This window comes from Gekko japonicus, unplaced genomic scaffold, assembly GCF_001447785.1.
Source record: "Gekko japonicus isolate JY-2015 unplaced genomic scaffold, Gekko_japonicus_V1.1 scaffold905, whole genome shotgun sequence".
NCBI classification, from domain to species: Eukaryota; Metazoa; Chordata; class Lepidosauria; order Squamata; family Gekkonidae; genus Gekko; species Gekko japonicus.
The window spans coordinates 129,058-153,287 of NW_015160239.1; the positions used below are offsets into that span (position 1 = coordinate 129,058).

Genomic DNA, 24,230 nt, shown 5'->3' on the forward strand with positions numbered 1-24,230 from the left:
CTAAGAGGCGACTCTACACATGGACATCACCAGATGGGCCACACCGAAATCAGATTGACTATATAATTTGCAGTCAAAGATGGAGAAGCTCTATCCAGTCAGTAAAAACAAGACCTGGAGCTGATTGTGGCTCAGATCATGAGCTACTCATTGCAAAATTCAGACTTAAGCTGAAGAAAATCGGGAAAACCACTAGGCCATTCAGGTTTGACCTAGATCGCATCCCTGATGAATATACCGTAGAGGTGAAGAATAGATTCACGGGTCTAGATTTGATAGATAGAGTGCCTGAAGAACTATGGATGGAGGTTCGTGACATTGTACAGGAGGCAGCAATCACCACCATCCCAAAGAAAAAGAAATGCAAGAAAGCAAAGTGGCTGTCTGATGAGGCTTTACAAATAGCAGAGGAAAGAAGGAAAGCGAAAGGCAAAGGCGAAAAGGAAAGATTTACCCAACTGAACGCAGATTTCCAGAGAACAGCAAGGAGAGATAAGGAGGCCTTCCTGAATGAACAATGCAAAGTAATAGAGGAAAACAATAACCTCAGATATGCAGACGATACCACTCTAATGGCAGAAAGTGAAGAGGACCTAAAGAGCCTCTTGCTCAGGGTAAAAGAGGAGAGCGCAAAAGTGGGCTTGAAGCTCAACATCAAAAAAACTAAGATCATGGCATCCGGCCCCATCACTCCTTGGCAAATAGAAGGGGAAGTCGTGGAAGTAGTGACAGACTTCACGTTCCTGGGATCCCAGATCACCGCAGACTGTGACTGCAGCCATGAAATTAAAAGACGCCTGCTCCTTGGGAGGAAAGCGATGGCGAACCTAAACAGCATGATAAAAAGTAGAGACATCACCCTGCCAACAAAGGTCTGCATGGTCAAAGCAATGGTATTCCCAGTAGTCATGTATGGCTGTGAGAGTTCGACTATAAGGAAGGCCGAGCGCCGAAGAATAGATTCTTTTGAACTATGGTGCTGGAGAAGACTCTTGAGAGTCCCTTGGACTGCAAGGAGATCAAATCAGTCAATCCTAAAAGAAATCAACCCTAACTGTTCCCTGGAAGGCCAGATAATGAAACTGAAGCTCAAATACTTTGGCCACCAAATGAGAAGGGAGCACTCACTGGAGAAGACCCTGATGCTGGGAAAGATTGAAGGTCAAAGAAGACGGGGACGGCAAAGGATGAGATGGTTAGACAGTGTCATAGATGCAACGAACATGAAATTGAGCAAACTTCAGAGGACGGCGGAAGACCGGAAGGCCTGGCGTGATCTGGTCCATGGGGTCGCGAAGAGTCGGACTCGACTGTGCGACTGAACAACAACAGCATAGAGCAGAAACTCTCAACACTTTTTTTGCTGTTATCATTATGGTTTGTATCATAGGAGCATTATTAATGGCAGCATATCCTGTAATATATGACAATAAAACCATTATAAGTAAGATATCAACATTGGCCGGCATGTCCACCAAACATGCTTAAAGTCTTGTACCAGGAACATTGCATGTTCAACATTTCACCCAGGGTATTATATAGATTTGCTTAATCTTGTTCAGAGTACAGTGTCAGTGCCTCACACAGACCATCCTACCAAAATTCTCCTTGGAATTCTCTAGGACCCCTTTTCAGAACTTCAATTTCTTGCATTTACTGCGGACCTAATCCCACAAGCTGGCAATGATCTTAAACATCTGTGTTACCATTCTCCCTCTGAACAGGTGAATGTAAAGTATTTTTTTCCAAGACTAGTCAAGACTCAAAATATATCAGAACCGCTAATCTTCTTTGCCGACAAGTCCTTATTTGAAAGTGTTGAGAAAAGGAAAAAAAGTGTTGCTTGATATGACATAATTAAACTACATTTAACAAAATCAGTCATCTTAAAGAGATTATCTTCCTTTTAGCTGTCAAAATGAACATTTCTCCTGGGCTCTTACAACAGATCATTGTCAATTATAGATATTAAAAGTGAGACAGTGGAATTAATTGCCGCCTCACTGTATCCCATGCTTTATTTTTTAGTACATTGTCATCATAAATATTCTTACAACAGCCCTGCAGGTTAGGCTGGTATTATTGTCCCCAAATTACAGATGGAGAACTGAGGTTTAGAGAGAGTAATTTGCTTGAGAGCTTGTAGCCAAGATGGGATTTGAACCAGCAACTCCTGCAATCACAGCTCATTATTTCAGCCATATACCAGCTTCTAGCAAAATATAGCTGTACACATAGAAGGTGTTTGCTTTTATAATTGAAAGCATTTGGCCAAAGGGATGTCTACCCATACATATCTTTATCTATTCCCTGGTGTTTAGTAACTTCCTTACAGTGTCTCAAAAAGTAATGACAAAGTGCTGATAGCAACTAATAATGATTTCTCGCGATACTTGGAACAGCCAGGCCTGCTTAATATTTTGTTGCCTAATTTTCTTGCTGATCCTAGCTGGTTTATAATTAGAAATAAACTGACTGATGCAAATCTGAACATACCAAAGCATCTCTTAGCTTGAGACCTAAAAGTCCCTGCCTTGGTTACCTGCAGTAATTCTCACTTACCACAGGTGACCAGGAAGTGTCTGTTTACAAATATGATGGATTGAATGTTCCATTGGTTGTAATGCCACTATTAAAAGGTAGCAAAAACAAAGTTCTTCCCCAGCAGCCCCCTATAATCTCTCAAAGGCATTGCCAAGTGTTGTGGGAACTTCTCAGTTAAAAAGCCATATGAGTTGGGGGCTCCAGTGAGTATGAGAAAGAGGCAAAATCACCCTTCCTTTCTCCTGGGTGGCACCCACAGGATCCAAACTGATGCATATAAACAACAAAGGCTTTATTTGCAAATGTTTATCAGGGAAAGGAAAGGGTTCAACTGTGATTATTTGGGCAGAGTTATTTATTCCTGCAAAAATTACTTATTTATATGCCAGACAATGTGAGCTTATGGACCAGAGAAACACAAGGAGGGGGGAACGGGGTGGGCGGGCAATTATTTAACTTTTTACTTTCCAGGGGCAGAATGCCAAATTATTCTGTGACTGATGGAGGAAAAAGAATCAACCGAGCATGGTACCTTTCTCTCTTGCATTGGATTGTGCATACAGGAAGAGACGCCGTATCGGAAAAAGAGTCCCATTATTGATCTGCAAAGCCTTTGCACGTCTCTGTTAACCTTCCTGAGCAAGGCAAAGTTGTTGTCAGCTTCAATTAGCTGTCGAAACATTAGGCATCTTAGCAAACTTCTGGAAAACCTCTCCTGAACGCCCTCCTTCCTGTCCTGCACCCACCAAAACAATTGCTTCTCTTTTTGCATCGCCATGGTGGTACTCGTGGAGTGCTTTGTCACAGCTGGAGCAGCTGCAGCTGGCTGTGCCTGGAGAGCAGTGCTTGAGCTTGAGCAGGGCTTGTGCTCTGTGCCAGCTCCATCCTCTATTCAGAAAGCCTACTGTCAAAGTCACTGGATTCTGTGGAGTCAAAGCTGGTCTTGAAGACAACGCCTCTGTAGGTAGGATCAGAAGGAGCAGCCCTTCCCTGACAAATGCAGCTGTAGTCAGTCCTCCACTGTACATGGGACTGCTACATTTCCAGGTGGGGGTTCCAGGTGATTTCCTCATCATCCACAGAAAGTTTTATAATCCTCTTGGACGAGCTCAGGTGCAATGTTCCCTCTAAGCTGAGTTAGTGTGAGCTAGCTCACAGCTTTTAGTTGTCTTAGCTCAGGAGGGATGGCTTCAGAGCAAACTAATCTGTGCAGCAGCCAAATCACTCGCTCACAACTTTAATGCCAGCAGCTCACAAAGTAGAATTTTTGCTCACAAGACCCCACAGCTTAGAGGGAGCACTGCTCAGGTGTCTTATTTGCATCTGGGTGCCTGTGATCTGTTAAGGTTTGGGAAACTCTATGCTGAATAAGAACAATTATTTATTAAGTGTGTTTTATCCTGCCTTTTCTCCAAGGAGCTCAGGGCAGCACACGTTGGTCTCCCTTCCTCCATTTTACCTTTACAGCAACCCTCTGAGAAAAGTTATGCTACGAGTGACTGACCTGCAACGTCCACTCAATTTTGCTGTTCAGAGCCAGCTTCCTCTGCTCTGCTGATTTGAAAGGAGAACCTGTATGCTCTTTAAGAACCTGTATTTTCCACTTTAAAAATTCTACTGGCTTAGTGGGGAGGGGGGAGCAACTCTATTTTGAATTTTGTGGACTGAAGGAGATGAGTGATCTTTGCTTTTGCTACCTTTTAATAATGGTGTTGAAAGGGGGTTTTAGTGGGTGCGACTTCTCCCACTCCTGCGCAGCTCTATTTTATTCATATCCCTTCTTTCTTTCATCGTGGTACTCAAAGTATTTATGGGTTTCCACAGGAAGTCTCCTATTCAGACACGGACCTTGTCAGCTTCATATTCCTTGTGGCCCCACCAAGCCTCACTCCTCCTCGTCTACACCACTGTCAAAAGGCCAGGGGGCTTTGTATTCATTTGTTAGTCGCCCTCTTGCCAGTGCAACTCTGAAACTTGGGTAAAGTCACTTTTTGTGGAATGGCTATTTTCATCTGACTTGGGGGTATGTATGTATTTTTAGAAAGGGTGGGGGTGGGGATTTCCAGACAGAAAAATGAAGCGATGACAACATGCCCACAGATTGGAACTTGACTTGTTCTCCATCTTCCTGACAGACTCAGTGATGCTTATGGAGTTGATACAGTTGGAGCACTTGTTGGTTGCCCCTGCATTGTATGTGAGGTGTAAAAATGTGAGGCAGTTTTATTTTCCAGTGTTTGATTATTATCTGTTCATTTACTGTAAAATACCTTTCTCCCACTCTGTCAGCTTCAAAACTGCCAAGACCACTTTCAATAATTAAAAATATAACAGAACCAAATATAATATAGGAATGGTACATACCTTATAATAGGAGCTGCATTCTGAATTGCATTGACAATAAAATGGTCTTGGGTTTAAAGAGAGACAAAACCAAAGAGCACAGGGAGCCACAGCAGAAAATGTTATTCCAAATTGTAGCATAAAACTGTAAAACAAGAGAGAGTCAGAGGACTGGAACGGGGTGGGTGGCGTGGGGGAATCAAAACTAGCAATGTGCAGATAGCCAGGAAAATGAAATGGGCTTTGCCCATTTGCATGAAGCTCAAGAAAGTTGGCCCTGGATGAACAGCCATAGGGAGAGCCAACATAGTCTAGCTGTTACTGGTTCAGCTCAGGCAGATCAGGTTTCAATTTTCCACCCAGGCTTGACTGACCTTGGTCCAGTCATCTTCTCCCAGTCTAATCTATCTCACAAGGTTGTTGTAAAAACAAAATGGCAGAGGGAAAAACAAGTAAGCTGCCCTGAGTGATAGGATGAAAATGGTTAGACAGGAAGCAAGGTGCCACAACAGAGCAGGCCCTGTCTCTAGTGATCGCCCATCTTACCACTGATGCACGTGGAACAATCCATCAGGAAATGATCCTAACTGCTGGGCAAATTCTTATGACAGCAGCCAGTCCTGTACAGAGGACAGATGCTTCAGAGTAGGAGGCTCTTTGCAGTATAGTATTCTCTTGCGTAATTCTAAAAAACCCTGCCTTCGCACTGTAAGGAGCCAAAAATCTCCTATTAGTTTTCATGCACCTCTTTGATGGTACAGTTTTAATTCTCTCTCCAGTGGGTCATGGCAACAGCTGCATTATTCTTGGTTAAAAGCAATGCTATTAATTGCACCACTTTGGAGTGTAATGAATCAGTTTCCTTAATACTTATTTAATCATAGTAAGATAAGAGAGGAAAAGTAAGAAGCCATTCCTTGAATACAAATATAGATTTAGTTCTGCTTCTGTGTCCTTCCCTTCTGCAAGATTTATTGATCCTAGGATTAGGAGAGGTACAATAGACGGATGTTTGTTTTGCATTCCCAAGAAGAGGAATTTGCTCCTTTTTTGGTATCTGTCCCATTCTGTGTCCTGTGTTTGATGGCAGTGGCGGGCCAGTGGGGAATAGCGGGCAGGGCTGGAATTCGACAGAGAAGTCCTGGGCAGCCTGGTTATCTCTCAGCCTAATTTAATGATAGCACAGGATGCTCAGTGGCAGACTTTAGATTCTGAAATGCGTGTTTGCTGCTGGTGTGCAGTGTGTCAGACAGGATTTGCGCTGAAGAAGGGGCAGGCCCTCATACGCATAACCTTTTCAGTGCCTACCACTCTTCGTCAGAAGCTTCCCTCTCCCCATAGTCACAGTTCCCCCCGCCTGGGTTCTGAGGTCTATTAGTGGCTCAAGTAAAGGTAAAGGTTTCCCTTGCTCGAAAGCCAGTCGAATCCGACTCTAGGGTTGCGGTGCCCATCTCCGTTTCAAAGCCGAAGAGCCAGCGCTGTCCGAAGACGTTTCCGTGGTCATGTGGCCGGCATGACTAAACACCGAGGCGCACAGAACGCTGTTACCTTCCCACCGAAGTGGTACCTATTTATCTACTTGCAATTTCTTGCTTTCGAACTGCTAGTTTGGCAGGAGCTGGAACTAGAGATGGGAGCTCACTCCATCATGCGGCACCCGGGTCTCGAACTGCTGAACACGGCACCCGGGTCGCGAACTGCTGAACCTTCCACAGCCTGCAGTTCAGCGTCTTAACCACTTGAGCCACCACAGCTCCAAGTGGCTCAAGTAGGGGTGTCTTATTCTGGGCCAAGCTTCTTTGCTTACACACTTGTCAGGCATGCTTGAAGGCAAGAAACCCAGACGGCTATCTCCTTAGGATTCAGAAGTGCATGCTACCTTTGAACAAGCGTGCAGTTGAGAGAGCAGTTTTCAGGACACCTGATACAACCATTGTGCTGCTTATATAGCCATTGAGCTAAGCAAGATATCAGCCTGCTCAGCGCATGGATGGGAGGCAAGTCTCATTCCAGCTGCTCTCAGCTTCCAGCGGAAGAAGGGGGGGATATGTGAAATAAAACTATAAAAATAACTTTGAAACCCTTCAGCTGGAACAGAAATTGATCTTTTGTTCTTCAGTCGAGATCCCAGATGGAACAGGATGCATTGTGTAAATCACCAGAATTGGAGCTGAATGCATTGCTGTTCCTTGTGGGCAGGATGTGTAGAAATTTGGGGGCATTTCTCTGCACCTTCCACATTTCACTGTCCATTGAAATGCTGATCCTTCCTTCCCGGTGGCCTGGTGCCATCTCCTATTGTTGCTGGCCTTGTCAGTCGAGCCTTAAATTTATTCATGAAACATGCCGAAGCTCAGGTGGTTGCAGCTAAATCCATTTAGCAGTCAGAAGCAGAGGAAAGCCATTTGAATGTTCTTGTATGGCCACTGTATTACTTAGCGGACCCAGAGGGTATTAATTACTCCGTTTGCTCGCAGATGTACAATCCAGAATTTATCAGGATGAACGCATTGAGAGTGAATCTTAAGTCAACAGTAATTAACATGGAGTGGTGAAAAACAACAACACAGGACACCCAAACGAAGGCTGAAAGCCAGTCTTTTCCCATTACAGCTGCTAGTAGTTCAGGGTGAATGTAGGATGGGCTGGGGAATATGTAAGATGCAGAGTGATTTTTACTGCTAATATACCTTCTATTTGGTTATCCAGTTTATTCAATAGGACGTTTGATCATTTAAATTTGTGAGGAACCCAATTCTAGGAATTTGTGCCTGTAGCAGTTTCCTTCCGCCTTTTCTCCCCCCCCCCCCTTGCAAATATGAAATTACTATCCCTGTTCTGGGAGTGTGTTTGCTAGAAGATGCGTTTGGGTGGGTGGCTTTGTTCTTTTCTTCCCTTTTCTTTGCGTGCCCGTGTGTGTGTGTGTGTGTTTTGTTTTGTTGTGTCAGAATGCTGTGGCAATATTTTACAGGGCTTTTTTCAAACATATAATAATCTGGAGAGCATCCTCCGATGAGTGACAGCCAGGGAGATGAATCGGCAGGCTCTGCTTGACAAATGCAAGCGTAGCGGGTGTATTTATACCACATCCATTAAGAAAGACAAATGGGAAGCTGAACGGCCGCCTGCCCTGCAATTTGGCAGTCACAGGATTCCGAGAAAGCGGCTGAGCCAGTGGGAAAGGGGTCAGTGTTGAAAATGTCACAAGCCAAAGCAATCTGGGAGAGCACATCCTGTTGTCTTCTATTTTAAATTGTCTTAACATACCCCTTCCCATCTACTAGCAGTGTAAAGCCTGTGCTAATTCTTTGTTTCTAGGATATGCTGATGACTTCAGTTTAGAAGACGCACTCAGAGACCAGCCAACAAAGCGACGTAAGTCAGCCTTTTTTTCCAGGGAGAGCAAATTGGTCATAGACTCGGCTGATTGGCTTAGGGCCTATCTAGGTGTTTTTATAGTAATATTGACCTTTAAGGCCTTAAGCAGTCAGGGATCTATGTATTTTTGGGACTGTCTCTCTCTCTCTCTCTCTCTCTCTCTCTCTCTTTTTTTTAAACTGCCCCGAAAGGCAGAATTTTATTGCAATTTTTCACATGTTTTACACAAACACACACAAAATAAACATATAAACAAACATACATACACACATATATGGGGGTTATCATTCTTTTTAACAACATTATGCTTATGCCTAATCCACCTTAATCTCTATTCTTGTATATTGAGTAACCATCCACTCTATCTCAATCGAGTAGTATATACTTTCTAATAAAACGAATAGTCGGACCATTATAAACTTGCCTACATGTGATTATCATACAATTATAAAACTGTGTCCAAGTATTCTGGAATGTAGAGTCTGTTAAACCTTTTATCAATAAAGTCAATTTATCTAATTCCGCTGCCTCCAAAACTTTCTTTATAAATTCTCGCTTTGTTGGTATCTCCGTTGATTCCCAATATTTAGCATAAAGAATTCTGGCCTTTTTGGGACTCCTTTGGTATGTCCCCTGAAGAGCCTTATGCTCTGCAGAGAACAATCTGCTAGTGATCCCCAGCCCAAAGGAAGTCCAGCTGTCCTCAACCAGAGCTAGGGCTTTTTCTGCCCTGGCTACTATCTGATGGAACTCTCTGCCGAACAACATCCGAGCTCAGTGGGAGCTAATGCAGTTAAGGGCCATAGCCAGCTGGGGGGGGGGGGGGGGCGATCACATCTGCAACACCGCCACCCAGTCTTCTCTTGTTTAAATTTTAATTTAAATATCTTGTTTAAGCCACGCTGCTTCAAAACACAGCTCGAAGCTGTGCTGACTTGAAGCAAAATTTCCTTCCTTCTGCCCCTGAGGAGGATAGTTCCATTGCTGTTTCCATGACTAGGAAACAACAAGGCAACACAACCCCCTCCTCCCCAGTCCGGGAAGTCTCCAAGGCTAGTGGCCCCATAGCAGGGAGTGCCACCAGCACAGCGTTCACCTGCGGCAGCCTTCTGGGCCAAGGCATCCTCTCCGGTGCGCTGGGGCTGAAGGGTGTCTCCTGGCCAGTGGGTGAGTCCTGCAGGTTCCTTCCCAGCAAGCCCCTGCTCAAGGCAACCTGCATGGGATGGCGGCCACAAGAGTGCATGTGTGGGATGGTCTTCAGAGCAAGGGGCCTGTCTCACGTTGTCTTACTTGCGGGGGCCAGAAAAGCTTCGCTGGCATCATCGGGGCTGGGAAACCTGCATCACCCAGTAATTTAATTAAATTTAAAATCAAATTTAATTTTAAAACTAATTTAAAATGTATTTGAATTTAATTTAACGATGACCCCCCTCCCTGGTGCCCTGGCCCCCCTTCTGAAAAAATTCCTGGCTACAGGGCTGATGCCGTCCCCCAGGGCTTGCAAGGCAGAGATGTTCCACCAGGCCTTTGGTTGAGGACACTGATGGGTAACACCTTACTGGAACTCTCTCCCTCCTTCTCCTCCCCTCCCTCTTCTTTCTCTTCGTGCCTCTTTTCCATCTTCTTGTGGGGCAGGGACATAATTAGAATCTGACATGTTAAACGCCGTCTGAGAACATTATTATTTATATATTAGTTATATTGCTCTATTATTTGTGAATGTTTCTATCGTTCTGTTGTTCACTGCCCTGAGCTGTGTATACACAGGGTTAGGGTGGTCCATAAATTTGAATTATAAATAAATAAAATAAACAATAAAACATTACGAGCTAAAACCAGAATAACCCCAAACACCATCTTTCCCCAGTAAAAGAAGCCTGCTGTTTGTAGCCCAGGGCAAACAAGCAGCACCTCCCTACGATCCTGTGGAAGGGGGCTCTCCTCTTGAGGGTGCCTGTTCCACAGAGTCAAATGGAATGGAAAAGGCCCAGACTCTAGTCGATGCCAGGTGGGCCACCTTGTGGGAGAACAGCCAGCCATTTGGCTGCCTGAAGACCATAGATGGCGCCAGGGGTCATTTCGTAGAAAAAGAGGTGCAGGAGCTCATTAGCATAACTCATTAGCATAACATATTTGCATATGCCACGCCCCCTGACATCACTGGAAGTGTGTCAGAAGGCAACACCCACTGCTCAGGCTCCACTGGACTGTTTTGGATTGCTAGCTATTGGGGGGGGGGACATGCAGATCTGTCCTCGCAGAGGAGGGAGAGCTTGTATCTGAATAAAACTTGGTCTTAAAGGTGCCACTGGACTGTTTTGGACCGGGGGACTGGGGGCGGGGCTCTGCAACTTACCTGGCTGCTTCTTGCTCTGACTGAGGGCTGCTGGGAGCAGGGGGTGGGGCTTGTTGCATGTGCCCGCCCCCTGGGCTCTTTATTCCCAGAGCTCCGCTCCTGTGCGCTCCTGCAGGAAATGACTCCTGGATGGCGCACAGGAATATTCGTGAGGAGAGGCTCTTTCAGATATGTGGGCTCCAGGCTGTGAAACCGTCCATGCAATTAGACACCTAGCACACCTTCTTTCTTTGCTTGCTGTTTCGGTTTTTCTTTTTGCAGGGAATTCTTAACAGGGGAGCTTTACAAAGTGGGATCCTCAATAATCCACAAGCTTGCAGCCTGAAGCAATACAAACCATTGTGTGACCTCAGATGTCTGCAATCTCATTGCCACCTCATTCTCTCCTGCATGTGTGAACGAGGGCTGTTTTCCTTATGGCAGCGTTGTTGTCAGGCACATCCACATGATATCACCTTTTATTCTACTTCTGTTTTTCTCTGCATTATTGCAATTAGTCCTGAACCTGATTTGGTACAGTGTTTTTGGGAAGATCTCAATCAAAGCGTTTTCCTTGCCAGAGCCCCAAGGTTGCTCCCCACACACACCAGACGGCTTTTTCAGACTTTAAAAAAAGAAAACAAAAAGAAAGTGATAGGTCACTGCAAGAACAGTCTGTTGCCCAATCTATGTTCCTAGCTCTCATTTAAAAGAAAAAAGGCTGCCTATTTTCCCTTGTACTTTGCAACTAGGGTTGAGTATGAACTGGCTCTCAAGCCAAAATTCAGCACAAACTTGAGCTGGTTTGGAGCCCATGAACCGATGTTCAGGGAAGGCGCCTTCCCTGAGCATTTACCGGACTTTTGTCCAATTCAGTTCAGCTCTTTGGGGCCATTTAAACGTAACTTCTGAGCAGTGCGGGGTCTGCAGCTGAGCTGTTAGGTCATTTCAGCCTAACAGTTGATGGGCAGACACGCCCCACTGTTAGGTTTAAATGGGTATGAGCCATTAAATCTATCGGTTTCGCTGGGGGAAAATAAAACAAACAGGTTAAATAGCTGCTAGCCATGTAACACTTCCCGGGTGATTCCTCCCCTGCAGCTGGGAGAAAGTGGGAACCAAACTCACCAGACCAGCTCGGTTCTTTTGACTCGGTTTGGGGTTCACTTCGGGGTCCGCCCCAAACCATGAACTGAACTGGATTTTTTAGGTTTGTGCTCATCCCTTCTTCCAACAAAAAGGGCTGGAGACTTGCATTTAAAAAAAAGAAAGTAAGCTGGGGCAAGTAGACTGTGGCAACACATCGTTATAATACTACAGTGATCTAGCAATCCCCTCTCTTCTTTTAAAATCCCTCTTGTTGGGGTGGGGGAATGGTGTCCATAGAGGAAGGCGTATGCAAGGAAAGTGTGGTAAAAACTGCTGTGTGGCTGCTCTGTTGCCTCTGCAAGAAGTACACAGAGAACCATCTCCATGTGGAAACAGGGTTCGCCCAAGTATACACTTAATTTAGCGTGCTGTTTCAGAAATCAGCCCGCCAGATGCTGCTGGGTACTTTCCAGCACAGCATGTAGGACTTTCAATGCTGTCGACAGCACGAGGAGAAGAGACTTGTTTTATTCTCTTTTAAATGAAAATTGAAATTGTCTGGGTAGTTCGTTCTGTGCTTACTACCACATCCTGCAGGGGAACATAACATCCCCCCTTCCCCCCGTCCAGTATCTTATAACATAGTTTAAGATTCAGTAAAGCATGCTTTTTCGTTAAATGTAATTACATTTTTTTTGTCTTTTTTGTCTTCTACCAGCTACTCACAAGCCACCCAAAAAGCCTTCTTCTAGTGGAACAGGTGAGATGTTTAAAATTTATCCTTTATCAGTGCCATAATGCAGGCATTTGGATCTTTTAGCACTTGTGTGTGGTGGTAGAGGGTGGCGACTTGAGAGTGACTCTGGGAGTGGGGCTGGTGGATTCCGGAGGAAGCAAAACCGATCACCCCCCGCACACACACACTCACTCACACAGACAATGGCTTATCCTGCCAATGAATTGAGTGACCCGTGGCTCCCTCAGTAGTACCACAGCGACTGCAGTGCAGATGGTGCCGCATCAACCACTGCAGCGTCATGGCCTTGGTGGACTCCTCCATTTGACTGACACACTCTACTGTAGAGTGAAAAACTGAACAATGGGATAACAGGGGAGAAAAGAAGAAGAAGAAGAGAGAAGAGATTGGATTTATACCCCGCCCTTCACTACCCAAAGGTGTCTCAGAGCGGCTTACAAACTCCTTCCCCTTCCCCTCCCCACAACAGACACCCTGTGAGGTAGGTGGGGCTGAGGGAGCTCTTGACAGAAACTGCTCTTTTTCAAGAACAGCTCTTATCAGAGCTATGGCTTGCCCAAGGTCATCCAGCCAGGTGCAAGTGGAGGAGTGGGGAATCAAACCCGGTTCTCCCAGATTAGAGTCCGTGCACTTAACCACTACATCAAACTGGCTGTCACCACCTGCATCTGCCTCATATTGTCATACCATTGGTCTGTCTAGCTTAATAATGGCAGCGGCTCTCCAAAGCCTTGGGGAGAGAAAGGTTTCCCTCCCACCTTCTGCCTGAGAGCCCTCAGCATGAGACGCCTGGGGCTGAATGGGGGACCTTCTGCATGCAGAGCTGGTGTTCTGCCATCCAGCTGTAGGGCTTCTGCTGCCCCTCCCCCTCAGACACAGACTTCATATAAATATCGTTTGTGTTCTTCATTTTGGAGCGTCTGGCCCTTGTTTCTCATGGGATGCTGGATGTACTGTATTTTGTGACAGCCATTGGGGTTTTAAAGAAGAAGAAAACGGTAGATTGACAAATGCATCTTTGCTGAGGGGTATAACATAGGACACCACAAGCTGAGCTCAGAGAGAAATCGACACACATTTGCGAACGACCATAGAGAAAATGTTTCTAATGCAGTTGTGTGCTTCCACTGCATGTTTTTGTGTATGCTCACTGAACAGGTGGTTTTGACCTGTCTGACTACTTTGATGACCCTCTGGAGACAACGACAAAGCCAGCAAAGGTGACCACTGGCCCTTATCCGAAGAAACCAGGTAGTGATTCTATTCCTTGCTGTGTTTTGTAACAGGTGAAGCTAAATTTAAGTTGTCCCTTTGAAACCTTGATAGGACCAAGAGATCCTGCTACATTTCCTTTTATTTAACATTTCCTCCCCCATTTCCTTCTCCTCAGAGATTTCTCTTTGCTTTGCCTCTTGTTCCTAAGTTCCCTTGGCCTTTGTGTGTAGGTGAGCCAGAAGCTTCCTACTCTGTTTTTAATGTTTAAACTGTGTAAGTGCTCCAGCTTGTCCTGTCCTGTTGTACGAGGTAAGAAACAGATTGTTTTACATGTCTTTTGTATTGTACAGTGGGCAAAAAACAGACAAAAGAAGCCACACGCTATTAGTGTTCAGGACACAGGCCTGGAGGCCTGTGGGGCTTAGTTTAGCTGCTTCTGTGCGATTGCTCCCTGTTTCAGTACCAATAAAATGATAGAGGCCAAATATTTATTTTTTTATTTATTTGATTTCTATCCCGCCCTCCTTGCCAAGGCGGGCTCAGGGCAGCGTACAACATTCATAAAGTACAAATACAGTTAAAAAATAGCATATGAATAACTTAAAATTAACAATCATTTTAAACCTATAAAAACGCTGGAACATATCAAGTAATAAGAGCAACATCAGCTTAGTTCTCATTGTTATACGGCAGGCATGGCTGAGGACACGATGGTAAGATCCAGGACACAGGCTGGAAGGAAAGGGGGGAAAAGCCAGGGCACAGGGACACTCCTCGGTGTATGGAGCGGGTCCTAGTCAAACGCCTGCTGTAAGAGCTCCATCTTACAGGCCCTGCGGAACTGTAAAAGATCCTGCAGGGCCCTGATTTCTTCTGGGAGCTCATTACACCAGAATGGAGCCGCCACCGAGAAGGCCCTGGCCCTGGTTGCCACCAGTCTGACATCCCTGGGGCCTGGAAGGGCCATCGGATTATGTGCCCCTGAACGCAGTGCTTTCTGGGGAACATGTGGGGAAAGGTATGCAGGACCCTGACCATATAGGGCTTTAAAGGTTAAAACCAGCACCTTGAAACGAATCCAGTATGGTATTGGCAGCTAGTGCAGTGCTTTCAGTACTGGCTGGATGTGCTCCCACATGAGGATACCCATCAGCAGCCTGCCTGCTGCATTCTGCACTAGCTGCAGCTTCCGGATTTGGGACAGGGGCAGCCCCATGTAGAGAGCATTACAGTGGTCCAGTCTCAAGGCGACCATCGTGTGGGTCACTGTTGCTAAGTCATTACGTTCACTTGAACGCATACTTAAATAACTTGGTGTGTGTGCGCACGTGCGCATGTTAAAATCTCACTTGAACCTGACTCGCATGTTGAATGGACATCACTTGATGACTCACTCACAGCTGAACATGGCAATTTCCTCCGTGAAATGTTTGTGAGAGATCTCGTGTAATATGGATGCTCCACCTCTGGTACTCAATCTCTGGCGGCTGCTTCATATGCGCAAGCCATCACTTCATGTTGCTGTCTTTGATGGATGGACATATCCTGTGTGAATCGATTCCAGATCTGTAGTGTGTGTGGGAAGGGAAGGGGTTTAAAAGCCAGTCCAGATGTGACACAGCCTATGGCCTTTCCATGTGTCCCATAATCGTTGGAATTGCTGTAAACCTTTTATAGTTGTCCTTGTCTGGCATCCTGGCTTCTGGGTTCAAGGGTAATTCTTCCTTGTGTTGCCTTAACTTCAGACGATATCCGCTGGAATGTACAGTACACCACCACCACCAAGCAGCCGAAAACGACCAAGGCACCCCCCAAAAAACACCCAGGTGAGTACTAACCTTGCGGGGTCATGTTAGGCATCAAATGGTTAAAGCAGGGGTGGGTGGGGTGGGGGAGAAAAGTGATTATGTTATCTTCTCTAAGGATCCTATTTTGGTACTGCTTGAAGACTTACAGTGGTGCAAAGCAAGAACCCGTGCAGATCCATAGTCATCAGTGTTCTTAAGGTTTTGTCAGAGAAAATCTAAGGAATAAAATTGTGTCCCATCAAAAGAGGAAACAGTAGGTGTGCTGTCATTCTTCCTGTTTTATCTTAAGTGATAGCATAGTAACCAACGGGCCATTAGTATGAGCAGGGCTTTTTTTGTAGAAAAAGCCCAGCAGGAACTCATTAGCATAATAGGCCACACCCAACAGCAGGAACTCATTAGCATATTAGGCCACACCCATGACAGCACAGCTAATTAGCATATTAGGCCGCACCCCCATATTACCAGAAGTGTGGTCATCCAGCCAGACCCACCTTTTGCTTCTTATTCTGTTTACCTTGTTTGTTGTCAAAACCCAGGGGTTTTTTTGGAGCAGGAACTCCTTTGCATGTTAGGCCACACACCCCTAATGTAGCCAATCCTAATGAGTTCCTGCTGTTGGGTGTGGCCTATTATGCTAATCAGTTCCTGCTGGGTGTGGCCAACTTGGGAGCCAGCCGGAACTCCGTTCCTGTGTCATTCCTGCCCAAAAATAGCCCTGAGTATGAGTATTTTCTTTCAGCCCTTCACAGATCCCTAGGCATCAATTATTTCTCCTGATGCTAAAGCTGAAACTTTATAATTACTACTATTTTAAGGTCATCCACAATTCATGTGCTCAGAGTGTAGATTCATTTCACATTTGTGAAATACAGATCAGGGAAATCCGCTAGAGGTCCAGATGTTGAATTTCAAGAGAGACATCACAGTGTTCCATTTTCAGACTTTCCCAGCAATCAGTGTGTTTTGGATTACATTTCTACCAAGTTTCGGCTTAATGTCTATGGAAGCAGCCTAACAAGTCTGATATTCCTTTCAGTGGTGTGCCCCAAATAACTTTATGCCTATAAGCTTTAAGAAACTAAACAGAGTAACATGGGCGAGGATTCTTGTGTTGCACTGCACATACCCTCACAAAAGGTCACAAGATGAGCTAAATCCAAATGGTTTTGTTACTTTCTGCACAAAAGGAAATGGGAGACTAGCTAACATATTCCCCCCCTGCCTTCTCTTGGTAGTTATATGATATTCCAGCATTTGTTCGGCTATGAAAGACACCTTTTGTGCAAAGTGATGTTTATACTGACCACAGTTAGGCAAGGACCTGGCTGAATGAATCAGAAATGTCTTCGAGCATGTGGCATGAAAAGATGAAGCCTTCTAGTTCCTTTTCTAACAGGTGGCATCATTTAAAGTTACAGAACACGGGCAATTTCAATTTAAATTCTTCAGTGATGATAAATACCTGCCTGAGTGTTAGAGTCCCACATGTAACCAGTGTGCTATTTTACAGCCAAAGATTCCTTGGATTTTGACTTAAGCGATGCCTTGGATGACCAAAATGATGCGCAAGGTGGTGGGACGCCAGTTGTCAATCCTGGTGGAGGTACGTTCATTAATTGACCTCAGTTTATGCTTTTGAAAAGTCGTTCATCCTTTTTCAAGCACCGGTTTGGAGTTTACTATCTTAGGTTGCTCAACTTGTAGATAAAGTTAGAAAATTCTCCTGTGTTGGACTTTTTTATTGTATATTTCTGCTATTTCAGCTACTGATTTTGCTCTGCTGCTTATTTTACCGTTTTTATCTATTTTGTGATGAAATTTATGTATTTTTAATTTTAATTTTTTTTTCATTTGTAAGCTACTCCTTTCCTTTTATTCCCTCAGAAGTTCATTGATTAACAAATTTTGAGCAGCAGAATATTCTTGTTCTTCGTTTTTTGGATGCAAGGGCTAAAAGGACTGAAAAGAATTTTGCTATTGCCAAAGTGATCTTAGGATCCCTATCACTAAGCAAAGGAGACAGAATTTCCAGGGTGTAGGGGGATGACTGATCAATTAGTGGCTTAATATAACAATCCCTTATATTCTCAAAAAATTGCATTCAAGCAAAACATGAAAAGGTGTATCAATCCTATTAAGGCCACAAGGGTACATTCTATCGGAATAAGGCCTCTTCATTTGTAAGCTGCTTTAAGCTTTTGAGGAATTATGCTAGAAAACAAACCTGGCCCTCCTGGAAAGGAGGCCGTATGCCTTCTGGGGAAGACCAAGTGCACCCTGAATGCCCCTTGCCTTACTGGGATCCATCTTAAAGACCACATTTCTGACTGTTTTTTGTCTGGCTGCAAACATCCAGGTGGTTATAGGAGCAGTAAAACCAGCTGTGAGTATTCAAAACTACAGGAAGTTACCATCAGCATTTAATTATTCAAAAACATTAGGAAATACATTGAAACCCTAGAAAAGGCAATCTGGAAATCCAGCGGACTGGAACCACTCCATTGCAAGTCCAGCCCAATCTTGCACACCCCATAAAAGTCGCTAGTCTGAAGAGACCTTCGCCGGCCACTTACCCACACGTACCTGGGCTAGTAATTTGTAACATTCTCCGCAACGTAAAACTTTGGGAGCTTCCCTAGCTTGTCACCTGGAGGCGCTTTCTGCTTGCTCCCGGAGATCAGACATCCCTGTCCTGCCTGAGGTGATGGGGCTGTAGGTAGAGATATCTCTGGAAAGGGAAGAGCCAAATGACTCTGCTTATTTCTGGCCCATTCTGTGCACGGCAGGGAGCGCGGCTGAATGAAGCAGCCTCTTGCCTCCAGGTGAAACGGAAGAAGGACGCTCCTCTTAGTCTCATTGTGCCCCTGTGTCGACCACCTGGGAGTATACTGTGAAGCCTGCATCTTATGCTGCCGTTTTTGTAAGGCAAACGTAGAAGTGGTGAAAAATGAAATCTATGACTACTATGATTCTATTAAGTATTGGAAGGGCTGTCTCTTAGAGGAGGGCAGGGAGCTGTTCCTGTTGGCAGCAGAGGGCAGGACTCGCAAGACTGGGTTTAAATTAAGGGCGGGAAGGTACGGGCTGGCTTTAGGAAAAACTTTTTTACAGTAAGAGTTGTGCAACGGTGGAATCAGCTGCCTAGGGAGGTGGTGAGCTCCCCCTCACCAGCAGACTTTAAGCAGCGGCTGGACAAACACTTGTCAAACACTCTAGGCTGATCCTGCATTGAGCAGCGGGTTGGACTAGATCGCCTGTATGGCCCCTTCCAACTCTGTGATTCTATGATTCTATTGGGGCAGGTGAGAAAAGGCAAGAGTCAGTAAAAGAAAAGAGGGCTTCATGTAATTCATTGGGACTTCCCCATCCCTCCCAACTTAACATGAACCCCCCCCCCAAGGTCAGCCTCAACGGAAAGCCCTTCTGCTGTTTCTAAAAGTCATTCAGCGGCACCGGAAATCTAGCATGAGGCAATTTGCTAAATTTTAAAAATGACTATTTTGTAAAATGTATAGATCTTACAAGCAGTTCACAGGATTTCCTGCCTAAAGCAAATGGATGCTGGTCTAGATACAGAATCCAGTTTTCAGAGAAGTGTCTGTATAAAAGCAAAACGGAGTCTTGTGGTACCTCCAGGGCCCATAGATTAGTTGTGGCAAAGCCCTGACCTAGGTGGCCTGGACTATCGCAATCTCATCAGGTCTCAGAGCCAGGCAGGGCTGGCCCTGGCGAGTGCTATGGTGAAACACCACCAAGGAAGTCCAGAGTCACTGTGCAGAGGCAGGCAGTGGCCAGCCACCTCTCTTTGTCTTTTGCCTTGAAAACCCTACAGAGTCTATTTCATAGGTCAGCAGCGATTTGATGGCACTTTCCACCACCAGGCTTTTGTGCCCCGGAACTCATTCCAGCAGATACTTGAGAAGTGTATTCTCATTTTGGCAGATGCTCATTGGCATGGAGAGAGAAAAAATGATCAATGGTCCAAAATGTAGTGAAATGCTAGAGGTACAGACTGCGTCATGTCTGCGCAAAGCCTGAATGTATATAAAGTGAACACGGCAGCGGTAATAACGGATCTTGTTAGTCTTGCTAAGCTAATTTAACACTTGTAGCGTGAAAGCAACCCATAATTGTGATTGAGCCCTAATTGTTTAGTGTCAAGCTTCCTAATGAATTCTAATTCAGGAGTTTCTCATGGGAGAACTTCCCTTGAAAGTTCTATTGTTGAAAACTGGTGATTTTCAGGTCAGCAGCAGAGTGGCCTGGTGAAGCTGATGTTTTCTTCCACCACTTTTTGAGCATTGCCAGATTTGATAGCAATTCTGTGACCAGGGATTCTTTTGCTAGATAATGTATGTAGGCTGCGGTCACACAGAGCATTAGACACGCTACAGAGTCGGAAAATAGGCGGATTTTCTGGGCGCGATCACACCGCCACATCTGGGAAGCGTAGAGTTCCCGTGGCTAACCCGAGGCTTCCCGCCGCAGATGCGGGGTAAAAAACTAGTACCTCTGAGGTACTAGTTTCCGGAAACCGCGGGGCAAGGGCAGGCATCTGATCACGTTTCCGGTGGTAGTTTGTGGCATCCGGCGCCCTCCCATGTCCCCTCGCAAAAAGGTCCCCCCCCCAAGTCTCCACGGGATGCGCAGAAGCACCCAATGGAGCATGCTCACACTTCAGTTTTAAAAAACCCACAACCCCGTTTGCCGCGCCGCCCTGCTTCTTTGCCGTGCGGCAGGATTGTCGTGTGATTGCCACCTCCCCCCTAACCACGGGACCTCGACGGGAGCTCAAAGGGACGTCTGATTGCTTCAGGGCAAACAGCCACGCTCCCCCCCGCTTTTTCCGGCCCGTGTGACCAGGGCCAATGTTGGTTTTTGTCACCATGCCCTCAAAGTATGTTGTCATCTTTATAGTCTCTCTTCCCCACCCCCACCTTCCTGGTCATTATTTTACCCAGGGCTATTTTGGGGCAGGAACGGAGTTCTGGCTGGTTCCTGAGTTGGCAACGCCCAGCAGGAACTCATTAGCATAATAGGCCACACCCAACAGCAGAGACTCTTTAGGATTGGCTACATTAGGGGTGTGTGGCCTAACATGCAAAGGGGTTCCTGCTACAAAAAAAGGCCCTGGGTTTTGACAACAAACAAGGTAAACAGAATAACAAGCAAAAGGTGGGTGTGGCTGGATAACCACACTTCTGGCAACATGGGGGTGCGGCCTAATGTGCTAATGAGCTGTGCTGTCAGGGGTGTGGCCCAATATGCTAATGAGTTCCTGCTGTTGGGTGTGGCCTATTATGCTAATGAGTTCCTGCTGGGCTTTTTCTACAAAAAGAGCCCTGACCATACTCATTTTTTTGAAGGATAGTCGAAAAGGCATCTGTTTCAACCCAGGCTGGTCTTAATAGCGACAACGTGAAGAAAAGTAGGCAAAGCAGAATATTTCTTTGAATAGTCCTAACTCCCAACAACTTGCCCTGTTTGAATGCTCTTAAGTTTGCCTTTCCTTTGTGGTATTGCAAAACCTAAACCAACAACTGCTATTTTCTGTGATCAGTTAATGAATAAAGAATCCTGTTCCAGGCTCCAAAGGTAGAGGTGGAAGAGGTGGAAAACCTGGTAAGGAGTCTTGGATTGGCTCCCAGTTACTACTGCCTGCTTTTTTAACTGATGATAAATCTCTGCGCTGTCTTTGCCATCCACTTTTTCCTAAGCCTCCAAAAGCATCTTATTACTTATCTGCACAATGCACTGGGGAACTTTAGATGCTGAATACCTCTCGTAATTTCCCCTATTAATCAGGAACTCCCCCCTTTCTTTCTTTGATTGTTCCCACTTTATCACTAACTCAGTATCAGATCTTGTGTCAGCCACCAGAATAACCCAGTCACATTATATTTTTTAAAAACTCCTCAACTCAGAGATATTCGGAGAAAGCAGCCATTGTGTGAATTCAAAAGCAGATCATTATTACACCCGTTAAGAGGTCTGGGGCCAGATAGTGTCCCTCACTGAAGTTGTAGCAAAGAAATGCTGGCACTTTCTTTGGCCTCCTCTACTCTGGCCCTACCTTAAGTTCAAGCAGTTCTTCCCAGCTTTTTACCCGGCACCTCAGAGAGCTGCTGCCAAAACAGGACAGGACAGTAAGCTGGCTAGGATATTAGTTTGACTCAGGGTTCCTTATATCATTCATCCCCTCAGGGACATAAAAATACTGGTTTGCTTTGCAGGGGTAAACTAGAGGAACTGAGCTCAGGAATTGTCCGGAGGGCGATGTGACATTGCTTTTACGACCAAAGCTAAATAGGTGTGGCCTTGAAGTTGGCGCCTGGGAAACATATTTAGTTTTATTTAAACATCTGTGCTGCTTTTTCACCTCAGGGCACCTGAAAGTGTGTTCCTGGGAGATGCCCTAGTTCAAAAAGTAAATTTAATTTTGCCTCTCTCTCTTTTTTTAAAAGGGGGTGCCAGAAGTATTTTCTTATAGGATGGAGGCAACGCTAGGGGAGCAAGTGGGTTGCAAGCTCCTCCCTCAGGGTTTTCCTTTGTGGTGGGGCGGGTTTGTGGCATCCCTGTCAGTTATTCCGAGGCCCAAAAGAACAGAAGTATCTGTGGAAACCTGCAGTCCTTCTTCCCTTCGTTTCTCCTTCTCACCTGTTTTTCCTTTGCTGGATCCCTTCTCCTGCCTGATCTCCTGCCACACAGTGTTACTTGGGGTGGGTGGGTTGCTTGTCTGCTTTCTACTTCCTGCAGTATTATGAGGGTGACTCATACAAGAAGTGCTTGGTGTCCTGACTGACAAACAAGCAAAACAAATTGCTTTGTCTTCCTTGCATGCGATCAATCCTAGATCAAACGATTGTTTTCTCTGGCTGTTGATAGCCAAAGCATGGAGTGTGTGTCTTTCCTCCACATCTCCATTCCCACTTAACCATGGGAAACCTTCTCTCTCTCGCAGTTGTAGCCTAAACATTGGGGTTGGTGTTCGCTGGCTGCAGTTCCTGAATAAAGTCCTAGTACCAATGCCCATCCCAGGCACTTAATTCTGTTTGCTGGTCTACCAGAGTCTCGAGACATGGCAAATTGCCACTGGCACCAAAACTTACTCACCAAGGCTTCCAGGACCTGAAGTACTCAAAACAGAAACAGCCCCCTGAGCTTTCTGTTCTCATTACTGTGTCCACAACATAATTCCACCCTGATCTTGCCATGAAGACAATTAGGAAAGTGCAGTCCAGCATTAACTGCAGTCCAGCATAGAGTTAGAGGGCCGTAAACCCATTGTTTAGGGTGTGTGTATTGGATTGTGGCAGCTGGGCACTGGTGGGCCCTTTAAAAAACTGCAGCAAAAAGTAATTCTGTTAGAAGGGCAGTTTTCTTTGTGGACTGAGGCCTGGTATTATTTATGTGTTCCTCTGCCACTGAGAGCCACTGATATAGAGCAGGGATGGAGAAACATACAGCATAAAAATGTCACAACACATGATTGCTCATACCTGCCATTGATGAAACGTGTAGGTGAATGTGTTGTGGGACTGCTGTGTTTTGGCACCAGCCTCGTGCTTCTTTTAACAGTTCTTTCCACCCCCACACAAGCAGTGGTTGTTTTTATTCCCTAATTGGCACCTAACCAGCACCAATCCTGCTAAAACATATCTCTCTGTTGGATGTGTTACTAGAAAAACATCATTCTTTTGCTAACCATTCAGACAGAAATGTATTTTGACCTTTTCTTTGTGAACTAATGCTTGCATTTAATTCATTACAACTTTTCAGGTTTTTCAGATGATGACCTGGCTGGAATTCTGGATGATGGAGGCTACCAACCAGACAAGAAGAAAGGTACAGCCTGTCACTTAACTAAAAAGCTTCTAGGATCTTCAGCTACCTCATCTTGAACATATCATCTGTATTCAGACATCACCAGGAAACTGTGGCTTGTTTGTGACGAGAACAAGCCCAATTAATTCTTGGACTGTGACAGTTTTGCCACTTCCTCCCTCCCTCCCCTCACATGCAGAACTGAGATTGGAGACTTCCAGGTTTAGAACTTTACTTTTTAATGTCTGAACTGGGTGTTTTTAACTGTGGCTTGGTTTTTCGCACACAGATTTGGATGGTAAACTAGGTTTCAACTCTGGTTTGGAATCCTAGTCTGAGGCAAGAAGCCAAACCACAGTTGATTAAAGTGCCCAGTTGAGACATCATAACCAATTGCATTGCAGTTAGTTCTAAACCTGGAAGTCTCCAATCTCTTTGTGCACGAGGAGGAAGAATGGGGAGGCAACTTGTGAGTCAGGGGATAAACAAGGCTTATTCTCCTGATTTCGTTCATAACGTCTGAAGGTAACCTTTGACTTTACAGCAAATCTTGTCGATCACAATGGATCTTACCCCTTTATAAGCCACATTAGGACTGTTAAGCAAAGTGGCTGCAGTCCTATAGACAGGGACCCAGAGAGGGACAAGACCAAACTTGGAAGACACTTTCCTAAGCCCCACTAAGTAATATAGGATTTACGTCTGAGTAGATCTGGTGTGGATTGCACCTATAACCTAAATTTCATGTTTTTTGGGGGGGAACTGGTGTCTTTCTTTCTGTTACTCCTAGTCTGTAGAATCATGTTTTAGTACTCGATGTTTTTAAAGTTACACATAGAAGACATGATCTTTCCTGTTCAGAAGGAAACCCTGTTTTCAAGGCTGTGCTTTGTGAAGTTGCATCAGCTCTTAAATGAATTCTCATTGTTGACAG

The 24,230-nt window shown here is 45.2% G+C and overlaps 1 protein-coding gene across 3 annotated transcripts in view; it reads left to right on the forward strand.

Moving 5' to 3' along the window:
- CD99L2 (CD99 molecule like 2) overlaps positions 1-24,230 on the forward strand; it is an 89,027-nt gene that overhangs the window by 47,854 nt on the left and 16,943 nt on the right. For 2 of the 3 annotated variants that reach the window (XM_015413149.1, XM_015413157.1), the window contains exons 2-8: positions 8,206-8,262; positions 12,408-12,449; positions 13,605-13,697; positions 15,407-15,487; positions 16,983-17,075; positions 21,059-21,094; positions 23,252-23,317. In XM_015413149.1, coding sequence (XP_015268635.1) covers positions 8,206-8,262; positions 12,408-12,449; positions 13,605-13,697; positions 15,407-15,487; positions 16,983-17,075; positions 21,059-21,094; positions 23,252-23,317 — 468 coding nt within the window. The remainder of the gene's footprint in view (positions 1-8,205; positions 8,263-12,407; positions 12,450-13,604; positions 13,698-15,406; positions 15,488-16,982; positions 17,076-21,058; positions 21,095-23,251; positions 23,318-24,230) is intronic. The other variant, XM_015413163.1, reaches the window with a different exon arrangement.